This window comes from Theropithecus gelada, chromosome 11, assembly GCF_003255815.1.
Source record: "Theropithecus gelada isolate Dixy chromosome 11, Tgel_1.0, whole genome shotgun sequence".
Lineage (NCBI taxonomy): Eukaryota > Metazoa > Chordata > Mammalia > Primates > Cercopithecidae > Theropithecus > Theropithecus gelada.
The window spans coordinates 40324205-40345923 of record NC_037679.1 but is presented as its reverse complement, the minus strand read 5'-3'; the positions used below and the strand labels follow the sequence as shown (position 1 = coordinate 40345923).

Here is a 21719-nt window from a genome sequence, read left to right as displayed (position 1 = left end):
CTGGACTGACCGCCTCCTAAAATAAGTAGCCACAATAATAGAAATCCAGAAGATTTAACTAGGATCCAGAATCTCATGGTGTAATATTCAAAACACTTGGGATAAGATGTAAAATAGACATAACAGTTATCAGGAAAATCTAAACATCTTTTAAGAAAAAAGGAAATCCCTAGATACCAAACCCAAGATTATCCAAATATCAGAATTATCAAAAATTTTAACTTAGCTATTGTAACTATGGGGAAATAAACCTCTAGATTTATCAGTGCTCCTATAAAAAGTCCTAGCTTCTTGAGACTCTTAAAACATCCTAAAAATTAGATCTATAGTCATTTCCTTAATGAATTGCTCAGATCTTAAGGGAAAATAAAACTTTACTTTACCTGTCAAGGCCGAGTGTGTACAGTCCAGACTAGATCCCCGGTATAAACTCCCAAGGAGCTGGGGAGACTGGCTTACTATCTTCTTAGGTATTTACCTACTAAAAAAGATTAATTCCCAGGAGGTAGAAGCATCTCCAGGTTGTAAAACTGGAGATGCACGGGGCTATCTGGCTCCTGGGGCTATTTTACTTATATATTAAATAATTAGAATTTTGATTAAAGACGCTATGTTTTTAAAAAGAGCCTTCAGGAAGGATAGCTGCCTCTTTCCCTTTTATAAGTGAGAAAATTCATTTTTTAACCTTCATTTATGGCTACTCATGTAGGAAAAATTGCCATTGGCTCTCATTGGGTAACAATAAGACCTAGGGTAATGGGGAAATGACACTCTTATTAAAAAAAAAAATATATGTCTTTGACCCAGAACACCTCATTTTCACATTCAGGATAAAAGTAACAAAGATGAATAATAAAAACCAAATAATAACCATGGCCCAAGAAGAATGGGCAAAATCTCTTGGCATGAATGGAATAATAGACATTCTTGCAAATTAATAAAAGCTACCAAAAAAAAAACCCCAAAATAATTTAAAAGAGAAAAGAGGGGAGAATGAAATGAGAAGAATAAAATAAGAGAATGAAAAAGAGAAGAGTCAAAAAGAATAATAATGAACTGGTAGACAGATATATAAATATATCAATAATTAAATGTAAATTATCTGAAAACACTAAATGATAGAGATTGTCAGATTGGATAAACATAAAAACAAATACATGCTGTCCCTATGATCTAAGTAGATGCTGTCTACAAGAAACCCATATGAAACATAATACAGACAGATTAAAATTGAAAAAATGGAAAAAGATCAATGAATCAAACATTTTTCAAAGAAAAGAAAGACTATATGATTACCACAAACAGTATATTTCAGAATAAGGAAAATTACTATTCATTAAACAAATCAATGTATAAAAACAATAAATCATTGGAATCATGTACAATTTGTCCCAGGAATGCACGACTAGTTCAACAGCTGAAAATTATTTAATGTAATTCACACAACACTGTTAAAAAGAAAAACCACGTTCTTATCAATAGAGGCAGAAAAAGCATTTGATAAAATTCAACATTAATTCATAATTAAAAATAACACTTCAGCAAATTAGAAATAAAAAAACATTTATTCTGTTTGATAAAGTATATATTTACAGAAATACCTACAGTTAGCTCCATTCTTGCCTTTACCCTAAGATCAGGAACAAGACAAGGGTGTCTGCTCTTGCCAGTCTTATTCAACATCCTACCCCAAGTTCTAGCCAGTTCCAAAGGCAAGAAAAAGATGTAAAAAACATTCAAATAGGAAAGAAAGTAATAAAAATGTTTTTATTCACATTTAGAGGTCCTAAAGAAAGAAATATACAAAACTCGTGGCTTGAACACAGTAAGTTTGAAATAGCAATTTTTTTCCAATTAATACACAATCTCAATAAAAATTTATGTATGGGTTTGTTGTACCTATAGAAAATCTTATTCAAATGTGTATGTGGAATACCTAGAGGAACTAGTATAGCTACAACAAGACTGAAAAAAAGAGCAGATATGGAGGACTCACATTATTCAGCTCTAAAATATACTACAAAGCTACAGTGTCAAGACAGTATAGTATTGGTAAAAACATAAACACATAGATCAATGAAATAGACAAGATATTCTAGAAACAGACCCACTCCAATATTATCACCTGATTTTTTTTTTTTTTTTTTTGACACAGAATCTTGCTCTGTCGCCCAGGTTGGAGTGCAGTGGCCGGATCTCAGCTCACTGCAAGCTCCACCTCCCGGGTTCACGCCATTCTCCTGCCTCAGCCTCCCGAGTAGCTGGGACTACAGGCGCCCGCCACCTCGCCCGGCTAGTTTTTTGTATTTTTTTAGTAGTGAATTAGTAGAGACGGGGTTTCACCATGTTAGCCAGGATGGTCTCGATCTCCTGACCTCGTGATCCACCCGTCTCGGCCTCCCAAAGTGCTGGGATTACAGGCTTGAGCCACCGTGCCCGGCCTATCACCTAATTTTTGACAAAGATTCAAAGGCAATTCAACAGAGAAAGGGCAGTTTTTTTTTTCAACAAATGATGCCGCAACAACTGGCATCCACTTAAAAAATTATGTATCAACATACACCTTGCGCTATATTAAAAAACTAACAAATTTAAATTTAAAATGTTATAAATTAAAACAATAAAACTAAATGTAAAACATAAAACTATAAAACTCTTAGAGGAAAACAAGAGAAAATCTTTGTGATGCTGAGTTAGGAAAGAGTTTTCATACACAATACCAAAATCATAATCTGTAAAAGAAAAAATGATAAATTAGACTTCATCAAAATGATAACCATTTTTTTTCTCTGTTATGGGCACTTCTAACAAAATAAAAAGATCAGTCAGAAACTAGAAAAAAAATTTGCAAACTGCACATCAGATAAAGGACTTGGATATAGAATATATAGAGAACTTACAAAACTAAACAATAAAAAAGAAACAATCCAAATAAAAAAGAAAATGGGCTGAAGATTTTAACAACTATCTCATCAAAAAAGACATATGGATGGCAAATAAGCTTGTGAAAACATGCCCAATATCATTAGTTTTTACGGAAATGCAAATCACATGCACAATGAGATATTATTACACACCTAGTAGAATGGTTTAATCAAGAGTAATGACACTACCAAGTTCTAGAAAGAACGGGGAAAATTATAAACCCTTAAATACTGCTGGTGGCTAGGTAAAATAGCACAGTAACACGGGAAAACACTTTGGTGGTTTCTCACAACCTTAAACATACATTTAACATATAACCCAGAAAACTCACTTAGGTATTTATCATAGAGAAATAAAACATTCTTTACACAAACACTTGTATTTGAATGTGTATAACAGCCCTATTTATAACTGCTCCAAACTAGAGATAACCCATTTGTCCTTTAATGGATGAATGGATACATAAACTTGTTAGTATAGCCACACGATGGAATTTTATACAACATAAAAAGGCAAATTCGTAATAAATGCAACAACTTGGAAGGATCTAAAATATATTTTCCTAAATGAAATAACCCAGTCTCAAAGGTTACAACACTGTATAATCTATTTATATAAAATTGGAGAGAAGGTTAAAACATAGGAACGGAGACAAAAACAAGGGTTACGAGAGTCTGAATACGAAGGTGACATTGTGAGAGAATTCTTTGACAGTGTTGAAATTGTATCCTTTCTCTGGTGATGGTTACAAGAAACTATATTAGTATAAATACAGTATTGTATAACAATAATGTAGATTTTACTCCATAGGAGTAAGTTTTTAAAACATTTTTAAAAACCTCTTCTGGAGATTTTACGTGACTTACATTGGAAGAAAATTCTCAGGATTTAAGAGTACAATAAAATGTTTAATCCCACACCACTTAAAGACCGTATGCAAACCTGATGATTAAACATGAGTAAATTAAGAAGCTAGAGACATTCAAGTAGTAAGTATTAAGAGACAAATGTACACAGGCTCTCCCATAAAGAAAAAAATATATGTAAGTGTTTAAAACTCTTCACTACCACCCAGGGATGTGGGAGTGTAGGGAATAGGAATATGTAAAAGAGAGAAAGTGAGGTGAGAGAGAGACAAGAGTAACCTAGCCTCTGCTGCAAATGAAGGGTGTGGTAATTTTCCAAGTGAAATAATCTCAATATTGTCTTCAGTGCAGCTCTGTGTCTAAACACTACTTGGAATAGAATACCAATATTCATCATTACCTCTTCAATGGCACCTGCAGAAATTCTGTGACCTGCAACATTTATTACATCGTCCATTCGAGACATAACATACACATAGCCTTCTTCATCCATGTAACCAGCATCCATGGTATCATAATATCCCTGAAAACAAGAAAAAATAATATTTGATTAGCATGTACCATGAAGTAATGTAATAGTTTTAAACTTTGTAAAATATACAATGTAATAGAAATGGATTTACTGTGAACTTTTGCTATTTTTCATAACTAGACTAGGAAATTACACTACTTTTTATCTGGAAACTGTGCTAGAATCTCTTTGCTCCTTTAACAGCCAAGAATAAGAAGTGTTTTTAGAAATGTTTAAGTGTTTGAATATAGAGTTGTAAAGTTTATGAATCCGATTTCTTTTTTTAATGGAGAAGTAATAGCTTAATACTAATTCTAATATACTTTGATATTGCAAAGTAATTCTTTGATACATTTCTTCTTTAATTGTATTAACTTTTAAAAGCTTTAAAGCTCCCAGTGAATAATTTCCCAATACAGCACTAGTTTATTAACATAGGTTAGGATTGGACTCAAGCTTCAGTGAAATTTAATAGTAAGTATGAAATTTAATTTTTAGTCACTCAAAGTAAAACATTGTTGCTGGTCTAGAAATGACAGTAGAATAATAATAATAAAGAATAAGAAGTAGAAAAAATAAATATTATTTTTCCTTATGCTTCTGAGTTATTTTGATACCTATGTTTATGAGCATGGACTTTAGTACAAATCCTGGAAAGCCACTATTGTGTTTCTTAGACTTTCTGAGACTCAGTATTCTCATCTGTTAAATGGGAAAATGAGCTCTGCCTTCTAAGGCTTCTGTGAAGCACACATGAAACAGTGTATATAAGTGAAAGAGGACAGACTCTGGCATATCATGAGCTCTCAATAATTTTACTGCAATTAATACTTTTATTAATATTAGAGAGGCAACCTAGAGTAGTAGTTAAGAGTATGAACTCTCAAGCCTGACTATTTTGGTTCGTCTCAGTTCCATCACTTCTCACTTATGTGAACTCATGGGAAATTACTCAACCCTTCTGTGCTGTTATTAATTCCTCAAAGAATAGGTTTGAGATGAGGTAAAAAGACAGAGTACAGAGTCACTTCACATAGTGTAGCCATAAACAGGGGCTTTGAGGGAGCTTTTAGTGTTAAAGGTGATCATGTCAATACCACATGCACATATCATTTGCCATTGCCAGGCTATAATCAACGATCTCACCACCTGCACTCTGATGATTAACTATGGCCCATCATGCAGATAGATTGGGCTTACTGGAGTCAACTACACTGACAAATCTTCCCTGCCACACTCTATCAGGGGATGTTTAATCTTGGCTATTGAGGTCATTCAATGCTGCAATTTCTTCCTAAAGAAAGTTATTTTAATTCTTGTCATTTGTCTGGTTGATTAGGTTATCTTTCCTTCACTAACAAATAATAAAGATAAAATGCTAAATACTTTGGCAAAATTTTAGTGAAATTCTGTTCATTCAGAATTTTACTTGGTGAAAAATGAGAACCAGGTGTCCCTGTCGGGGTTAGGCGGTGGGGGTGGGGGGTGTAAGTAGAGGGACAACCGAAAGATGATGTGAGCAGACCCTGATGTGTTTTATTAATGAAGTGCTGTTATAAACATAACACACATCACCACGGCATGGAGTAACAAGTTTCACATGATGACAGAATGTGAAACAGGAAGGCACTTTTTGTTATCCAGGACACTGGGTGTTGGGCTTTGAGTACACTGTTTCTGTCCTGTATCTGTATTTTTAAAATAAGATTTAAAAATAAAGCGCACAGAGAACATTCAAGAAATGGTGTCAAAAATAAAGAAATGGAAAAATACAACTTCTGGGCAAGCTGAATGGAATTTGCTCATATAACCAATAAGAGGTTAAAGGGTCTTAATGACATTATATAATTCTGATTTGTTACTCTCTGTCTGTTGATACAGAGGAAGCAAGTAGAGGAAACAATATAGAAAGTCCAAACGACATTTTTATGTAACAAATAATGTCCTGATGTCCTGACACTGAGGACTATTAAATTCTAGGAAAAGCTGCTAAGAAAAATCAAGAAATATCTATGTTTAGAGACTGACAATAAGTATAAAATTGACTTATTTAGATAATTATGAGTCGGGCATTCTTATCCCTGGGAGCTGGAAACTGGTCCAGATAACCTTTAAAAGTTTCTTTTTGATCTACGATTCTAGGAGCAAGTTTCTCAATTTAATAGGCAAGAATTATAGAAAAGTACATAAGAAGATAAAAAAAGCATATTAAAGTTCTTACAGGAAATTTTTCAAAGTATAAATGCTTGAATGCTTCCTGATTCTTCCAGAGTCCTGAAAAAGCCCCAGGTGGCAATGGCAACCTTATATAAAAACAGAGCAGTTAAAATTATGATGAAAGTGATAATAAAGACAGGTTGATTAGAACTATTATTTTTCTAGTGTGATGGATAATTACAATTCAAATCCCACATTGAAATCTAACCCCTAAATCTGCTGGATAGCTCATGTCTAACTGAGGTTTATGTAGCTGACCATTGTACAGCAGAATTGTTGAAGAATGACTTTAGTCTCTGGAAAGTGCACAAAAGGCACAAATATGTGGAATTCAAATAACTATTAGCAATAATCATTGTTTCAATGAAAAACATAGTATCTGCAAAAAAAGAACCAAAAAACGTGTCATTGAATTACTTTCTTAGAAAACTATTCTTTCACCATTGAAAAATTAATTTATTTTTTGAAGTATCAACATACTGTCATCTTTGCCTGTCTCTTTGTGTAACAGAATATTCTGATTAAGCACTCAGTGTATCAATATGCACTTATCTTCATAATCAATATGCCTCCCTCCGCTGGGAATTCTCTCTTACTGCTTCCTCCTCCTTTTTCTTTTCATGATCATCCAGAACTATGTGATTTCTCACTTCTATAAACGCATGCAAATGCTTCAGCATAGAAAATACACAGAACTATGTATCTTTTGTTTTCAGCAAATTTCCTCCTTATACTTCTTTCATTTATAGTGTCAAACAGGTGTTATATGCATGGCAAGGGCTTAACCTCTATCTGTCTACTTGTTTATCTATCTATGTTTACATAAATAAATGAAATTCTCATATTTTTTCCTTGTAGGAAGTGCCTACTAACAAAGACAACCACTCAAATTGCTTTCTGAACACAGAAACCTTTTAGATACTCTAGTTTGGAATTTTCAATACTGTAAAACGTAGGGGCTTTCAAAACCTACCCTCCCATATTTACACAATAAAAAAAAAAAACACTAAATGGAGTTGTAAATTCATAGTTCTGATGCTGAGAAAATTGAAAATGAAGTACAGATGGCTAGTGTCCATGTAAGACGACATCACACATTCTCCACAGGCAGGATTTTCGGGTCTGACAGTACAAAAGAAAGCAGTGTAGTCACATGACCCCACCTCAACATTAGAACTTCATGGCACTGAATTTTACTCTCACATTCTGTAAGGAACAAAATGCTGTTACAAGCGGAGGCAGCTGCCTATGCCTCCTTGAGCAGCTCAGTAGACACTGCCCATTTGTATAATGTCCAGCCTCCCAGTAGTGATTCAGGGGAGGAGTTCTCCCTTGCTAGATGCTCTTTATTTAAAATTATTTTAAGACAGAGGAAATATACTATGTCAGCATTTCTGGACTTCATGTAATTACATAAAATGCACATGAGGGTATTTTGTAATCTGTAAAATAATCCAAAGAAATGCTGTTGTATTGTTGCTATTGCTGTTGTGATTATTACTGTTTGCTAAATCCATATGAAGGCAATAGGTTGCAGCCAATAATCCCTCCAGTTTCTTTTAACTGAGCTTATTATGTAAATACTTGTAAATAACCATATAGATAACAGCACTTCATTAGTTTGTTTTAATTGTTAATATTTTACAGAAAAGTGTAAAATCATTGATTTTTAAGCACTGAAATAAAATAAGACTATAACAAATACTAAAAATCAATTTAGCAGCACTTTCAGGATGCTGAAGGTGAAAAAGTGAAGAGGACCTTAGGAAAAAAAGTGGCAAATCACATGCCAATATGGGCAAAGAGAAATAACATTAGTGAGTGAAGCAATTGTATGTAAAATAAATGATAATAAACCTGATGAAGATGCATTCTGCTTGCATATTAAATAAGAGACAATTTTCAGTTGCTCCCAAGAAATATATAATGATATACAGGGTTTTTCTGTATTTCATGGTGCCATTTTTGACGTATACATGGGTATTGGAAATTATTGCTCTACTGTACTAAAGAAAAAGAAGAAGTATCTGTGATAATCAATGGCAGCTGACATTTATGATGGATTGAGGGCAATAGAGAGTGGTGGAGTCTGAAGCAAATTACAGTGTATATGCCAGGTACAATGGGAACAGCTGTTTCTTAGTTCCACCTGATTGCTGATCCAAATTTCTGAACATGTAATATTGCCCATGATGAGAGCTATGCATGTCAAAAAATACATATTAAAAAGGCTTTTTTTTTCCCATTTTATCTACCCCAAATCAAACATTTTGGTCCACCAGCATCCACACACTATCTACTCACGGCAGAGACTTCTACCTGTTCGCAGTCATAACCTAAATGAGTTAGTATTTAGTGCTTTTTGCAAGAGCTGAGTGTCCTGGTAGCCTAGTATGTACCTAATCCAGAGTGTACAGATAAGACCAAGAGGATTGCATTTTACAGAAAGAATATTACTAGAGAGAAAGAGATAATCTCATACTTTCCAGAAGCCAATTATGTTTGCAACTTCTATTTTTAAAAGAAGATGCCCTGCTAACCTGTATTTCCTCTTACCTCGTGAGAGAAAATACAGTGCTAGCAATTTGTAACAGATAGAGTATATTCTTTTTTCTTTTTTTAAAAAAGTGATATTCTTATTATTTTTTCTTTTTTTATTTATGTTTTTATTATACTTTACGTTCTAGGGTACATGCGCACAACGTGCAGGTTTGTTACATATGTATACATGTGCCATGTTGGTGTGCTGCACCCATTAACTCGTCATTTACATTAGGTATTTCTCCTAATGCTATCCCTTCCCCCCTCTCCCCACCCCACAACATGCCCCTTTGTGTGATGTTCCCCTTCCTGTGTCCAAGTGATCTCATTGTTCAATTCCCACCTATGAGTGAGAACATGCAGTGTTTGGTTTTCAGTTCTTGTGATAGTTTGCTGAGAATGATGGTTTCCAGCTGCATCCATGTCCCTACAAAGGACATGAACTCATCCTTTCTTATGGATGCATGGGATTCCATGGTGTATATGTGCCACATTTTCTTAATCCAGTCTGTCATTGATGGACATTTGGGTTGGTTTCAAGTCTTTGCTATTGTGAATAGTGCCGCAATAAACATACATGTGTATGTGTCTTTATAGCAGCATGATTTATAATCCTTGGGTATATCCCCAGTGATGGGATGGCTGGGTCAAATGGTATTTCTGGTTCTAGATCCTTGGGGAATCACCACACTGTCTTCCACAATGGTTCAACTAGTTTACAGTCCCACCAACAGTGTAAAAGTTGGTGGGACTGTTTCTCCACATCCTCTCCAGCACCTCTTGTTTCCTGACTTTAATGATCGCCATTTAACTGGTGTGAGATGGTATCTCATTGTGGTTTTGATTTGCATTTCTCTGATGGCCAGTGATGATGAGCATTTTTTCATGTGTCTGTTGGCTGCATAAATGTCTTCTTTTGAGAAGTGTCTGTTCATATCCTTTGTCCACTTTTTGATAGGGTTGTTTGTTTTTTTCTTGTACATTTGTTTGAGTTCTTTGTATATTCTTATAATTAATTGATGACTACAGGATGAAAGCATAGGTAGCCATCTCCCAGAAAAAAATAAGCCTTAAGGACTCAGGCTTCCAGAGTATTGCACAAAACTTTAAATATCTGCACAAAATTCCTGAAGAACAAGGACAACACACATTTTCATACCATCTCTCATTCTTACAAGAAAGGTCTGAATAACTTTATATATACCTGTAGACCCTGGGAATTAAGAATAACACACTATGGGATGCATGAACACTGAGGACTCTTTGAACCCCCTGAAATTTAATGTAAAACTTGACTGTATGTTTCCCAGGAGAATGTCTTTGGCTTTCATCCAATTATTGGAAGGTTGGTATCAATCACCAAATATTAAAACCCCTGCTCAATGAAAAGCCTAAGCTAAAATGTACTTCAGCGGTAAAAATAGGTCATCCTAATCATATTGAAAAGTATCTTTAATCTTAATTATTAAGAACAGAAAATCTCAGCTCTTCACTTTCTCTCTGGAATTAAAGCCACCCTTATAGAGGGACATCATATGTCTAGCTGGTTCCCCTTGGATTACAGAGGTGATTGCTATTAAATATGACACATGGTGCTGGGAAATGGCAGCAAAGAGAAAAAGAAAAAGAGTGAGAAGTGGGGGAAGAAGTAAAAGAGATAAAATGAGAATGAGGCCCCAGAATAGTGAAAGGATAAAAGCAGGTGATAGTATCATTCAAATCATCCTGAAGAGGCATCTAACAAAGAATTCAATTTATGCAATATGTGGCAGACATTTTGTACAAAAGAAAACATGAGAGAGGAGTGAGCTCAAAGAATGTGACATGCAGAAAGTGATCTATGATTTCAATCTTGAAGAATACGTTCAGGAAGCTGAGAAAGGAATAAGAAGGAAAGACACTTCATGCTGTGTGACCAACATATCTAAACCCTTCCTTCCCTTTCGTGTGTTTCTTTGTTTCATTCATTCTTTCCATTCAGTCAGTTAATCAGCAAATAGATACTGATTTCTTAAAATATGTAAGGTATAGCAATAAGGGCTTAAAAAATGAAGTGAATAATGAGTGCACAAGCATAAATGGTCTGCTCAATCTAATCAACACTTACAGTGCATGTGCATGTGTGTGTGTGTGTGTGTATAAATAGTCCTTGGCATTATGAATAGGTGTGATGGTTAATTCTATGCATCAATTTAGCTTGGCCAGGGTACCCAGATATTTGATCAAGCATTCTAGGTGTTTCTGCGAAGGTATTTTTTTTAGATGAAATTAACATTTAAATCAGTAGATTTAGAGTAAATCAGATTATCCTCCATAATGTGAATGGTCCTCATCCAATCAGTTGAAGTCCTTCATAGAAAAAAAAAGTCTGACCTCCCAGGAGGAAGAGGGAATTCTGCCTTCAGACTCAAACTACAACTTTTCCTGGGTCTTCAGCCTGCTGGCCTGTCCTGCAAATTTTATACTTGCTAGCCTTCACAACTGCATGAACTAATTCCTTAAAACAAATATTTCTCCCTCTCTATACATATGTGTGTGTGTGTGTATATATGTGTTTACGTATATATGTGTGTGTGTGTGTGTTGGGGGGGGTGTGTACATCCTATTGGTTCTATTTCTTCAGAGAACCCTGACTAGTACAATACGACATGTTAAAGTCAAGTTACCAAAGGTGTTTTAAAAACTAAAGATGTAGTTGGATCTTTGTTCTAAGAAGAGTGCTAAAGCAGGTGTGATGAACTGGATAACGAGAAGCCACAGTAAGAGGATGAAAATTAAATGTGAGGGTTGAAAAAAAGAGAAAAATCAAAGTTGACTCTTAAAGTTTCTATAGAAAGTTTCTATTCTAGATGGAAATAGAAAGTTTCTATTCCAGATCAATAGTGATGCCAACACAAAGAGCGCAATGTAGTAAAAGCAGTATTTTCAGGAGTGGTGTAATGTTGGGATTTGTACAAGTAGAGAGGTGACAGATAATTTGTTTAGATACTGAATTTTACCAATGTGTGGCATCATAAATGGAGCTATCAAGTAATATGTCAATAAATGTATGTCTGAAATCAGAAGGGAGATGAGCCTGGGTGGACATATTGATATGCTCACCATGTGTAGCTAGGTAATTACAGAAATCTTAGAAATTGATGAGATGATTCACAGAGAGAGTATAAAAGAAGAATGTAGCTCTATGGCTACATATCAGTGTTAAAGAAATATCAAAGAAGAAAACTCCACTGAGAAAAAAAAAGAAAAGAAAATCAGAGATATTATGAGAGCCAGGGGAAAGTAGTATCTAAGAAGCCACTAGCATACAGTTTTAATAATGACCGAGTATGAAACGAGGTTAAATGAAGTGTAAACTTTGTTTGAAAGCAGATGCAACAGTGATCATGGAACTTAGTAATTAAGATGTGCATTTTCTCACAATTGTCATTTCAGTGGAGTGGGGAAAGCAACAGCTGGAGTGATTAAGAAATAAACAGGAAGTAAGTAGGCATGGTAAGTTTAGACCATACTTTTTAAAATTTGTGGGTGATTGGAAGGAGACGTATATGTCAGTGGTTTAATGCACAAAGGCAGGTTTATTTAATATGAGAAAGATTTGAGTGGAAGTAGCCAGTGGAGAGAGAAAAGATGGAGATTTGAACAGTAGCGAAGAAAACACCAGAGGAATTACTCGATGGCCTTGTTTATTTATTCATTTATTTATGCGTTAACACAAACATTCATTTTCTTCCTTTGGTCAATATTTGTTAGGTGTTTGGTATTCCTCATGTACCGTGTTACACATTAACGACCCAAGGATATAAACCATGATCACAGACACATGGAGATCCTAGCACTTTGTGAACTACAAGAACAAGAAATTTAGTATTTTTAGAATACAGATAGGGAGGATAGTGAATGATGTCTACTCCATTAAGTTAATGAAATGACATCAAATGCAGCCACTCAAGTGTTCGTCAGGTGAACTTTACAGAAGGTGGTTAAACTCCGCCTTGCCAGGAGTGCTTAGAAGAGAAGTTTTTATCCCCATCCAAGGTGTGGACCTGCTGGAAATAGCATGTGTGTTTGTCCTAAGTTGAGATGCTCTCAGAAAACTACTTCATCATTCACAAGTCTGACTGAGGATCAGACTGAAAAGCAAGATATGAAATTGCAATTGGTAATTGATAGGATAAGATAAGCACATGCTTTCTGTTCCTCACTAACACAATGTGGTGTCTTAAAAAATCAGATGTGGTAATTTGAATATTGAGAAAAATCTCTAAAGAAAGACTCATAAAGGAAGACATACGATATTCCTAAAGAAAAGGGGAATAGAAAAAAGGATTCAGAATTGGAATCATTTGTTTTCAATAGACACACACATACAGAAACACACACACACACACACACACACAAAGTAGTTCCCCTTTATCTACATGGAATATGGTCCAAGACTCTCAGTGGGTGCCTGAAACCATGGTAGTACTGAACCCTACATATAATAAGGTTTTTCCTATACATACATAGCTATGATAAAGTTTAATTTATAAATTAGGCACAGCCATCCCATTACTGGGTATATACCCAAAGGATTATAAATCATGCTGCTATAAAGACACATGCACACGTATGTTTATTGCAGCACTATTCACAATAGCAAAGACTTGGAATCAACCCAAATGTCCATCAGTGGCAGACTGGATTAAGAAAATGTGGCACATATACACCATGGAATACTATGCAGTCATAAAAAAGGATGAGTTTGTGTCCTTTGTAGGGACATGGATGTAGATGGAAACCATCATTCTCAGCAAACTATCACAAGAACAGAAAACCAAACACCGTATGTTCTCACTCATAGGTGGGAACTGAACAATGAGATCACTTGGACTTGGGAAGGGGAACATCACACACCGGGGCCTATCATGGGGAGGGGGGAGGGGGGAGGGATTGCATTGGGAGTTATACCTGATGTAAATGACGAGTTGATGGGTGCTGATGAGTTGATGGGTGCAGCACACCAACATGGCACAAGTATACATATGTAACAAACCTGCACGTTATGCACATGTACCCTAGAACTTAAAGTATAATAATAATTTTAAAAAACACAAAATAAATTAGGCATAGTAAGAGAAGAACAGCGACAACTAATAACAAAATAGAACACTTAGAACAATATGCCAACATGACTACTATTGTGCTTTAGGGTCATTGTTAAGTAAAATAAAGGTTGGTTGCACACAAGCACTGTAACACCTAGACAGCCAATCTGATAACCAAGATGGCTACTAAGTGACTAAAGGACAGTAGCGTAGACAACATGGATGCACTGGACAAAGGACTGATTCACATCCTGGCAGGACTAAGCAGGACAATAAAAGAATTCATCACCTACTCAGAATGGTGTGCAATTTAAAACATGTGAATTATTTATTTCTGAAATCTTCCATTTAATAACTTTGGACTGTGGTCGACCACAGGTAACTGAAACTGTGCAAAGTGAAACTATGGATAATAGGGACTGCTCCATGTGCATACATACATATATGTATTTACATATATATGTGTAAACATGTGATAAGAAAATGTGATCAATGAAAGAAAACATGGGAAAAGAAGCAATGAGGTCCAGATAGATATTAGGTGCATATGAGCTACAGCAGAATTTTTCTTTTTTTTCAGTATTTCAAATGAACACCTTTCTTCTTATTGTTAAGGATTATTACACATTAAGTGAAGGTCTTCCTTCTGGAACAATGGGGTGCACTGGAGCTCTTTTTCTAAAGTTATAGAAAAAGAATTTTTTTTTCTGCAGTTACAAGAATGTAAAAATGTGTTGGATTGGCAGAAGGAAGGGAAAGCTGCAAAAATACTAAGAAATGAACTAGTTGATACCTATACTCATCCCTCAAATGTGAGAGCAAATGCCACCACCTCGTGATACCTTCCCCAACTCTGCCAAGCAGAGTGAAAGAGGGAGTTTTGGTACAACTCATCCAATTATGAATTGAGAGTCCGCTTAGATAATTCTCTTTCCTAAAAGACCATTCTGAAGGGGAAAGGTGAATAAGTGAAGTAGCAGTGACAGTCACGTGGAAAGGGAAGAATTAGAGTTCTGAGAAATCCTTAAATAGCTAGGGCAGGACAAAGGATGTCCATCACCCTAGAAGATAACACATTCCTGGCCAATCTGAAATATTACACTCCTAGATGCCTCCTATCCTAGATAAAAAATGGTCTATTTTTCACTGCTCCATCTGGAATTTCCATGGCAATAGAAATAAATTGAAGCCTGTTCCCTAGAGAGATCTGGGTTAAATCCCAACTTTGCACTCTCAGTATTTCCTATGGGGTCCTTAGAATTTTCTCGAGATTTTCATATGAAGTTACTTTTTATCTCCCCAGAAGAGATTGACCATAATTTATTTCCCTCGGTGCAGACAAAAGACTGGGCAATAATGTGAGTTCTAGCTGTGAAACTATTAATGTTGCATACTTTGTCATGTCTAGAATGAGGAGGATAATGTTTGCCTATTGCCTAACTCATAGTGTTGTTAAAAGGCTAATAAAATATCATACTCACAACGGTATATGAGATTTAGAAAGGAACAGGATTATAATTATGTGACATGCTTAGTTATACTCAAAGGATACCCTCATGAAAAGAAAGCTTCCCTGACTCTTTCCCAAGATGGCAACACAGTGACCGAATCATTCATACGAAGCTGTAAATATGTGAATAGGTGTCGTTAACCATATCTGAAGAATGAGAAATTGGCAGGCACTAAAGTAAAAGCCACCTGGACAATTCCATACAACTCCCTCACACCCCACTATGGCTTGCAGGATACAGCACAGGGTGAACAGGCCACACTTCCAATAGCAACAATGGATCTGGTCAGAGAAAAATGTTTGTCCATCAGAGAGAAACAGCCAGAGACCTACGGCTTTAATAACAATGAGCACTGTGCTAGGAAGAAAGGCAATTGCAGTTAAAATTTTCTTGCATGCCCTACTGTCTGTTGCCTGGAAATTACTGACTCATAGTTTTATTTCTGCACTTTGGAGCTCTGGATGCAATTACATGAACACCGTCTAAAACTGATGAGTATTTTGTATTCATAGGAATTCAGATCCCATAACTTTCTTACTAAATTAACTGCCTGGAGTAGGCTTCCAAATCAAAAGAATTTTCTAACGTTCATGTGGACATGAAATTCTCTCTTCTACTAGAAAGATAAATTCTATGAATGTAAGTAATCTAATAAAACACTAAAATTGCAGGATTCCTTTTTATTATATCCTAAGGCCTATAGTAGTTTAGGAGTTGCTAAAATGGCCAACTTCTAGTCAAGGGGACCCCAGGAGAACAAAGCAGTGCTTTTCAGAATGTCATAAAAAAGAATGTAGAAAAATCTAGGTGGATCAAAAGGTTTTTTGGTTTTTGTTTACTTGTTTGTTTGTTTCCACATATTACTATTTCTAAATATGAACCTACACAATGAGTCTTAAGATCTATAATGTGAAATGTTATAGATGTTAAATATAAAAACATCCTACTCATACTGCAGGCAGCCATTGGGATATGTGAATCCTTTTCAGGTTGATAAGTTAGAGTGAAATGGCTGCTGGCAATGTGGGTTTCAAAAGGAAATTCTTGCTCTCATAGTTAAAATGAGTTCCTGAAAAAAGGTTTCAAAATCTGTTTTGTTACAGAGAGAACAGGAGAGAGATAAATCTTGATGGTAACCTTTGTTTTCTGATTATTTCTACCTTACCTTTCTAATACAAAAAGATTTATAATATATTCAAATATCTAGTTTCACTGTTAACCTAAGACAGGAATCAAATCTACTGTTTGTCATAACATATTACATCATCAACTAATTTATAATGAAATCTCAGAACCCCAGATCTGTACAATAAAATTCTTTTAGGAATACAGAGGGAAAAATATAATTGTGAATTGGTGACAATCTAAACCATAGAACGCTTTAAGGCAATAGTTGTTAGTTTTAAGTATTTGAAATAACACTAATGGCTATAAGAAAAAAATTACAGTTTACGTGGGACACTGCTATATTTTATGATCTCTGAATGGATGTGGGGTGAAGCAGCCCATAATTAGAGTGACAAAACCCATGAGGAGTTTAAAACTGTGCTGGCATCAAATGCCACCTCTGAGATCTTGCAAAAGGTTGTTTTATGAAATAGATGACTCACAAAGTTAGGAGGTTATATAAAAATGTATGCTGCTAAAGTGCTTTGAAAAGCTTTCAAAAAACATTTTATTCCCTAAGCAAGCTAAACATCCACCCACAAACATGTTCAAATTATTAATTTCTTTAGCAGCCCTTCCCTTCTTCCCTTGCTGCTTTTCCTTTGAACAGGTCAAATTTGAATTAGCTGTATGTTAATACAGATTCCGGCTCAGAGAACTGTGAATACAAATGGTATGTTCAATATTTAATTTTTTCATTTTGTTGGATATGTTGTTTTAAAATGGAAACTTTTAACAAAGTAATATAGTGCTTACATGTTTACTGATAAGAGCATGAGAAGAATTACATCATAACTTGTATGCTTTCTATTAGCTTTCTACACAGTTAAAATATCTTTACCTGAAGAAACATCCTCTTTTTAAACCACCATTTTTCATATAATTTTCATTGAATTTAAAATATCTTCTTTATAGGAAGCAATCTTATACCAATCTGAGAATGCCAAGTAATAAGAGTTCTTTTGACTTCCAATAGAAATAAATAGGAAAGCAAATCATTTTTAAAACCTGATGGTCTGTATTTATAGTAGCTCAATCTGGTGAATTCTACTACTTAAACTCTATCAGTAAAGATGTCAATATCATGCTAATCAGAGGGACTAAAGCAACCTCTCTTTCAATTATTAAAATATCACATACTGTGAACCTCCTAACTTAATCAACTTCCATTTCTGCTTCCACTAGCACACAAATTTTAAAGTACCTGTCTTGATGTAATTAAAGTAAATTTAAATATTTTCACTTTAAATGGTAGCACTTTTGCCTATCAAATGAACAATGATTAAAAAAATGTTAAGAAGATGGGATATTTGGTAAGTCTGGAACTTTGTAAGATGATACTGTTTGATGCAGTAATTATACTTTCAGCAATCTCTTCAATACTATTGTAATTATCAGAAAAGCAGAAAAACAAGATCAAAAATGTTTAATATAGTATTATTTATAATCATAAAATTCAAAAAATGCTAAGAAGCCTATACCAGGGATAAAAATTTTAAAAACAGAGTAAAAATTAAACATGCCTATGAGACAACAGTAAGGGAAAACAGGAATACACAAAAATAAATTGATTCACCATTGTAAAATGTTTGTCAAAAAGTGGAAAGTCAAATCAGAAACAGAAAATCAAATATTGCATGTTCTCTTTCATAAGTGAGAGCTAAGTAATGGGTACACATGGACATAATGATGAAAACAAGAAACTCTGGGGACTCCAAAATGTGTAAGGGATGGAGTTAAGGGTTGAAAAACGACCTATTGGGTACTATGTTCACTATTTGGGTGATGGGTTCACTAGAAGCCCAAACCCTAGGATTATGCAATATACCATGAAACAAACCTGCAAAGGTACCCCTGAATCTATACCAAAAATAATGTAGAAAGTCATATATATTACAAAATTAATAATGTATTGCTGAGAGGTGAGAGTACAGAAACTTTATTTACATGTTTTTATTTTTTGTATGTAAGTTAACTGTATCATCTATACATAACCTGTAAAATGAAAAAAAAAGTTATTTAAAAAGACACAAAATTTGTGGTTTTTGAAAATTGCATTTAAATTGGTTGTATTTTATGGGGCTTCTATGTTTAAACTACAACACAGCTGACACAGTTCTTAGGCAACACACAAGTTCTTTCTACAACTGCCTCAGTAGCAATAACACTGCAATGACTCAATTTTTTCTTAATATATACACCAGTTTTTGCCCTTTAAAATAGTAGTATTGAAATTTTTGCTTACTTTACCACAATATTTCCTAAACACCGAGCCTTCAGTTTTTGCATGTTGTCATCCAAAATCATAACTACAAAGTAAAATATAAATATTTGAATAAAAAACATAACTTTAAAGCTTAAACATTTTTCTATATTTTTATATTCAACCCACAAAACTCTAGCTTAAGAAAGTAATATTTTAATTCCTGTGAGACCACGAACATATATAAGTTAAAATATCTTAGAAAAAAAAAGAGCACATGTATTTGATTCTTAACAACATCAAACATTTTCCTTCAGAATATCCCTTAAATAAAGACATCATATTTCAAACATGTGGTAATTTCACCTCTATGTCTATGTCCACTAAATATATCCTTGTAATCTATTAGAACCATTAAAAATATGTTCAGCTTTTTAAAAAGTAAAGGAAATGAAGTTTTCAAACATACCAAAAATTATTATACGCAACAAAAATAAAAGACTTACAAGCACCAAAAACCCTTTATTCTGATTTAAAGCTTAATATCCACTTAGGAGCTTTAAATTAGGTCAATTTAATCCTCCCAAATATTATCTCAGTACTTTCTGTGCTGTCCTGATAAAATCCTAAAAGAGTTTAGGAGATTAAAGCTTGTATCCACATTCAGTAACCCTTGGTGCAAACTAAATATGAAGATAAGTCATCATCTTCTAGGCTTTAATAGATTATGTATGTGGCCTCATTCATCCAGGTAATTCTACCTTAAGCAGCTATGAGAAGAGAAGATTGTTGCTCTCAGAAAAAAAAAAAAAAATTAATCGTTACCTTCTTTGTGTTCCTGAAGCACTTTGTTTTAAAATTCTGTATTGACAGTTAGGAGAAGTACCTGTATCTCATTAGATTGTGAGTTCATGAAGGCCATGGCTAATTTATCTTTGTTTCCCTAAATCCCAGTACAATGGCCAAATCACTATATGCCCCTGGGCACATTCTGTTACCCATTCAGTTTCCCTGTCTATGAAATGGGAGAAGTTTCTTTGTCATAGCGCTTATGCAAGAAGTATTTTTAAAATGTATACAAAGTGACAAGCTTGCATAAGGTACTCAATAAAGGTGTCACATTAAATTAAATGTTTTTATACAAAAAGGATTTTCTTTTCTTTCCTAAAAGGATCCTGCCATTTTTATTACTATACTATTTAATCTTACATTAAGATTTTAATTTCTAAACAATCACAAAACGTAAAATTTATCAGTCATAAAGCCACTGGTTCATTGGTTATAAATGTTTAACCTATACTGTCTGCAAGCCAGTGCCTTCAGACAATGAGAAACTTCTGTATTGAAGTTATATGAGGGAAAAAAGCGTAACTATTTCTTACAACTAGGTAGAAAAATGGTACTGAAATACTAACAGAGAAATGTGTTTAACATCTTCCACCATCAGAAACCCCTAAAAATGTCTCAACATAAAAGTATTTTTTTCTGATAAAAGGAGAAGAGATGACAGACTGTTCAAACAGAGGATTTCACTAAATCTGGGTTCACCATTCCAGGGCTGGAGAAGTCACTGACTTCACAGAATATCTATTTCTGCCCCGAATAATAATAATAATAATAATAAAATCTGAAGTGTCTTTTTATAAATGTATCTGCTAGGTTAAACCAAATGATCCATGCTTTTGTAACTAGTCATTGTCCTAGAAGGAAAATCCAATATTTTTATGTTAGAGAAGCAAAAGACAAATCTCTGAATTTTGTAGTTTACATACAAATAAGAAATATATGTCAGGAATCATATTTTGTCTCCCAAAGCTGGGTTTTCTTCATAGTTCTATTAAGCCAAACTGTGTGACCTTAAGCAACTTACAAAACCTCTGTGCCTCATTTTCCTTGTCTGTAAAATGAATGTGGTAGTCTAACTCAAGTCAGTCCTCCGACTTTCCTGAAATATTAGTAGCACTACTAGCTAAGACGTATTCTGTCTTTCTACTGGTAGGCGCTGTGTTAATGCTTTGTTGCATAACATCACAAAACAGAAGCCCTGGAAAGCATATGAAAATATTACTCTTATTTAGAAATAAGGAAACAATGTTTGAAAAGTTAGATGACTTGTATAATTTATACACCTAGGGAGAGCCATCCAAGGGAAATTACTGAATAATGATTACTACCGTAAATTTAAAAACAAAAATTGACAGGATATTATAGCTTATAGTCACATAAAGTCAGCACCAAATAAATGTGTTCTTTTGGGATTCTCCCCCTTTATTTTTATTTTTATTATTTATTTATTTATCTTTTGATACAGAATCTTGCTGTGTTGCCTAGGCTGGAGTGCAGTGGCATGATCTCAACTCACTGCAACCTCTGCTTCCTGGGTTCAAGCAATTCTCGTGCCTCAGCCTCCCAAGTAGCTGGGATTACAAGCGCACACCACCACACCTGGCTAATTTTTGTATATTCAGTAGAGACAAGGTTTCACCATGTTGGCCAGGCTGGTCTCAAACTCCTGACCTCATGTGATCCGTCTGCCTTGGCCTTCCAAAATGCTGGGATTACAGGCATGAACCTCTACTTCTGGTCTGTTTTTATTTTTAAACAACAAGGTTTAAAAATTTTGTCCTCACTCCTAAATTAAAAGGCAGCAGGTGTAATATGTAATAAGAAATTGCAGCTTTTGAAATG

The 21719-nt window shown here is 34.6% G+C and overlaps 1 protein-coding gene across 2 annotated transcripts in view; it reads right to left on the bottom strand.

Moving 5' to 3' along the window:
* Positions 1–21719, bottom strand: part of ACSS3 (acyl-CoA synthetase short chain family member 3) — a 177376-nt gene that overhangs the window by 16944 nt on the left and 138713 nt on the right. For both annotated transcript variants that reach the window (XM_025402039.1, XM_025402038.1), the window contains 3 exons: positions 19074–19137; positions 6524–6605; positions 4192–4314 (listed from right to left, as the gene is read on the bottom strand). In XM_025402039.1, coding sequence (XP_025257824.1) covers positions 4192–4314; positions 6524–6605; positions 19074–19137 — 269 coding nt within the window. The remainder of the gene's footprint in view (positions 1–4191; positions 4315–6523; positions 6606–19073; positions 19138–21719) is intronic.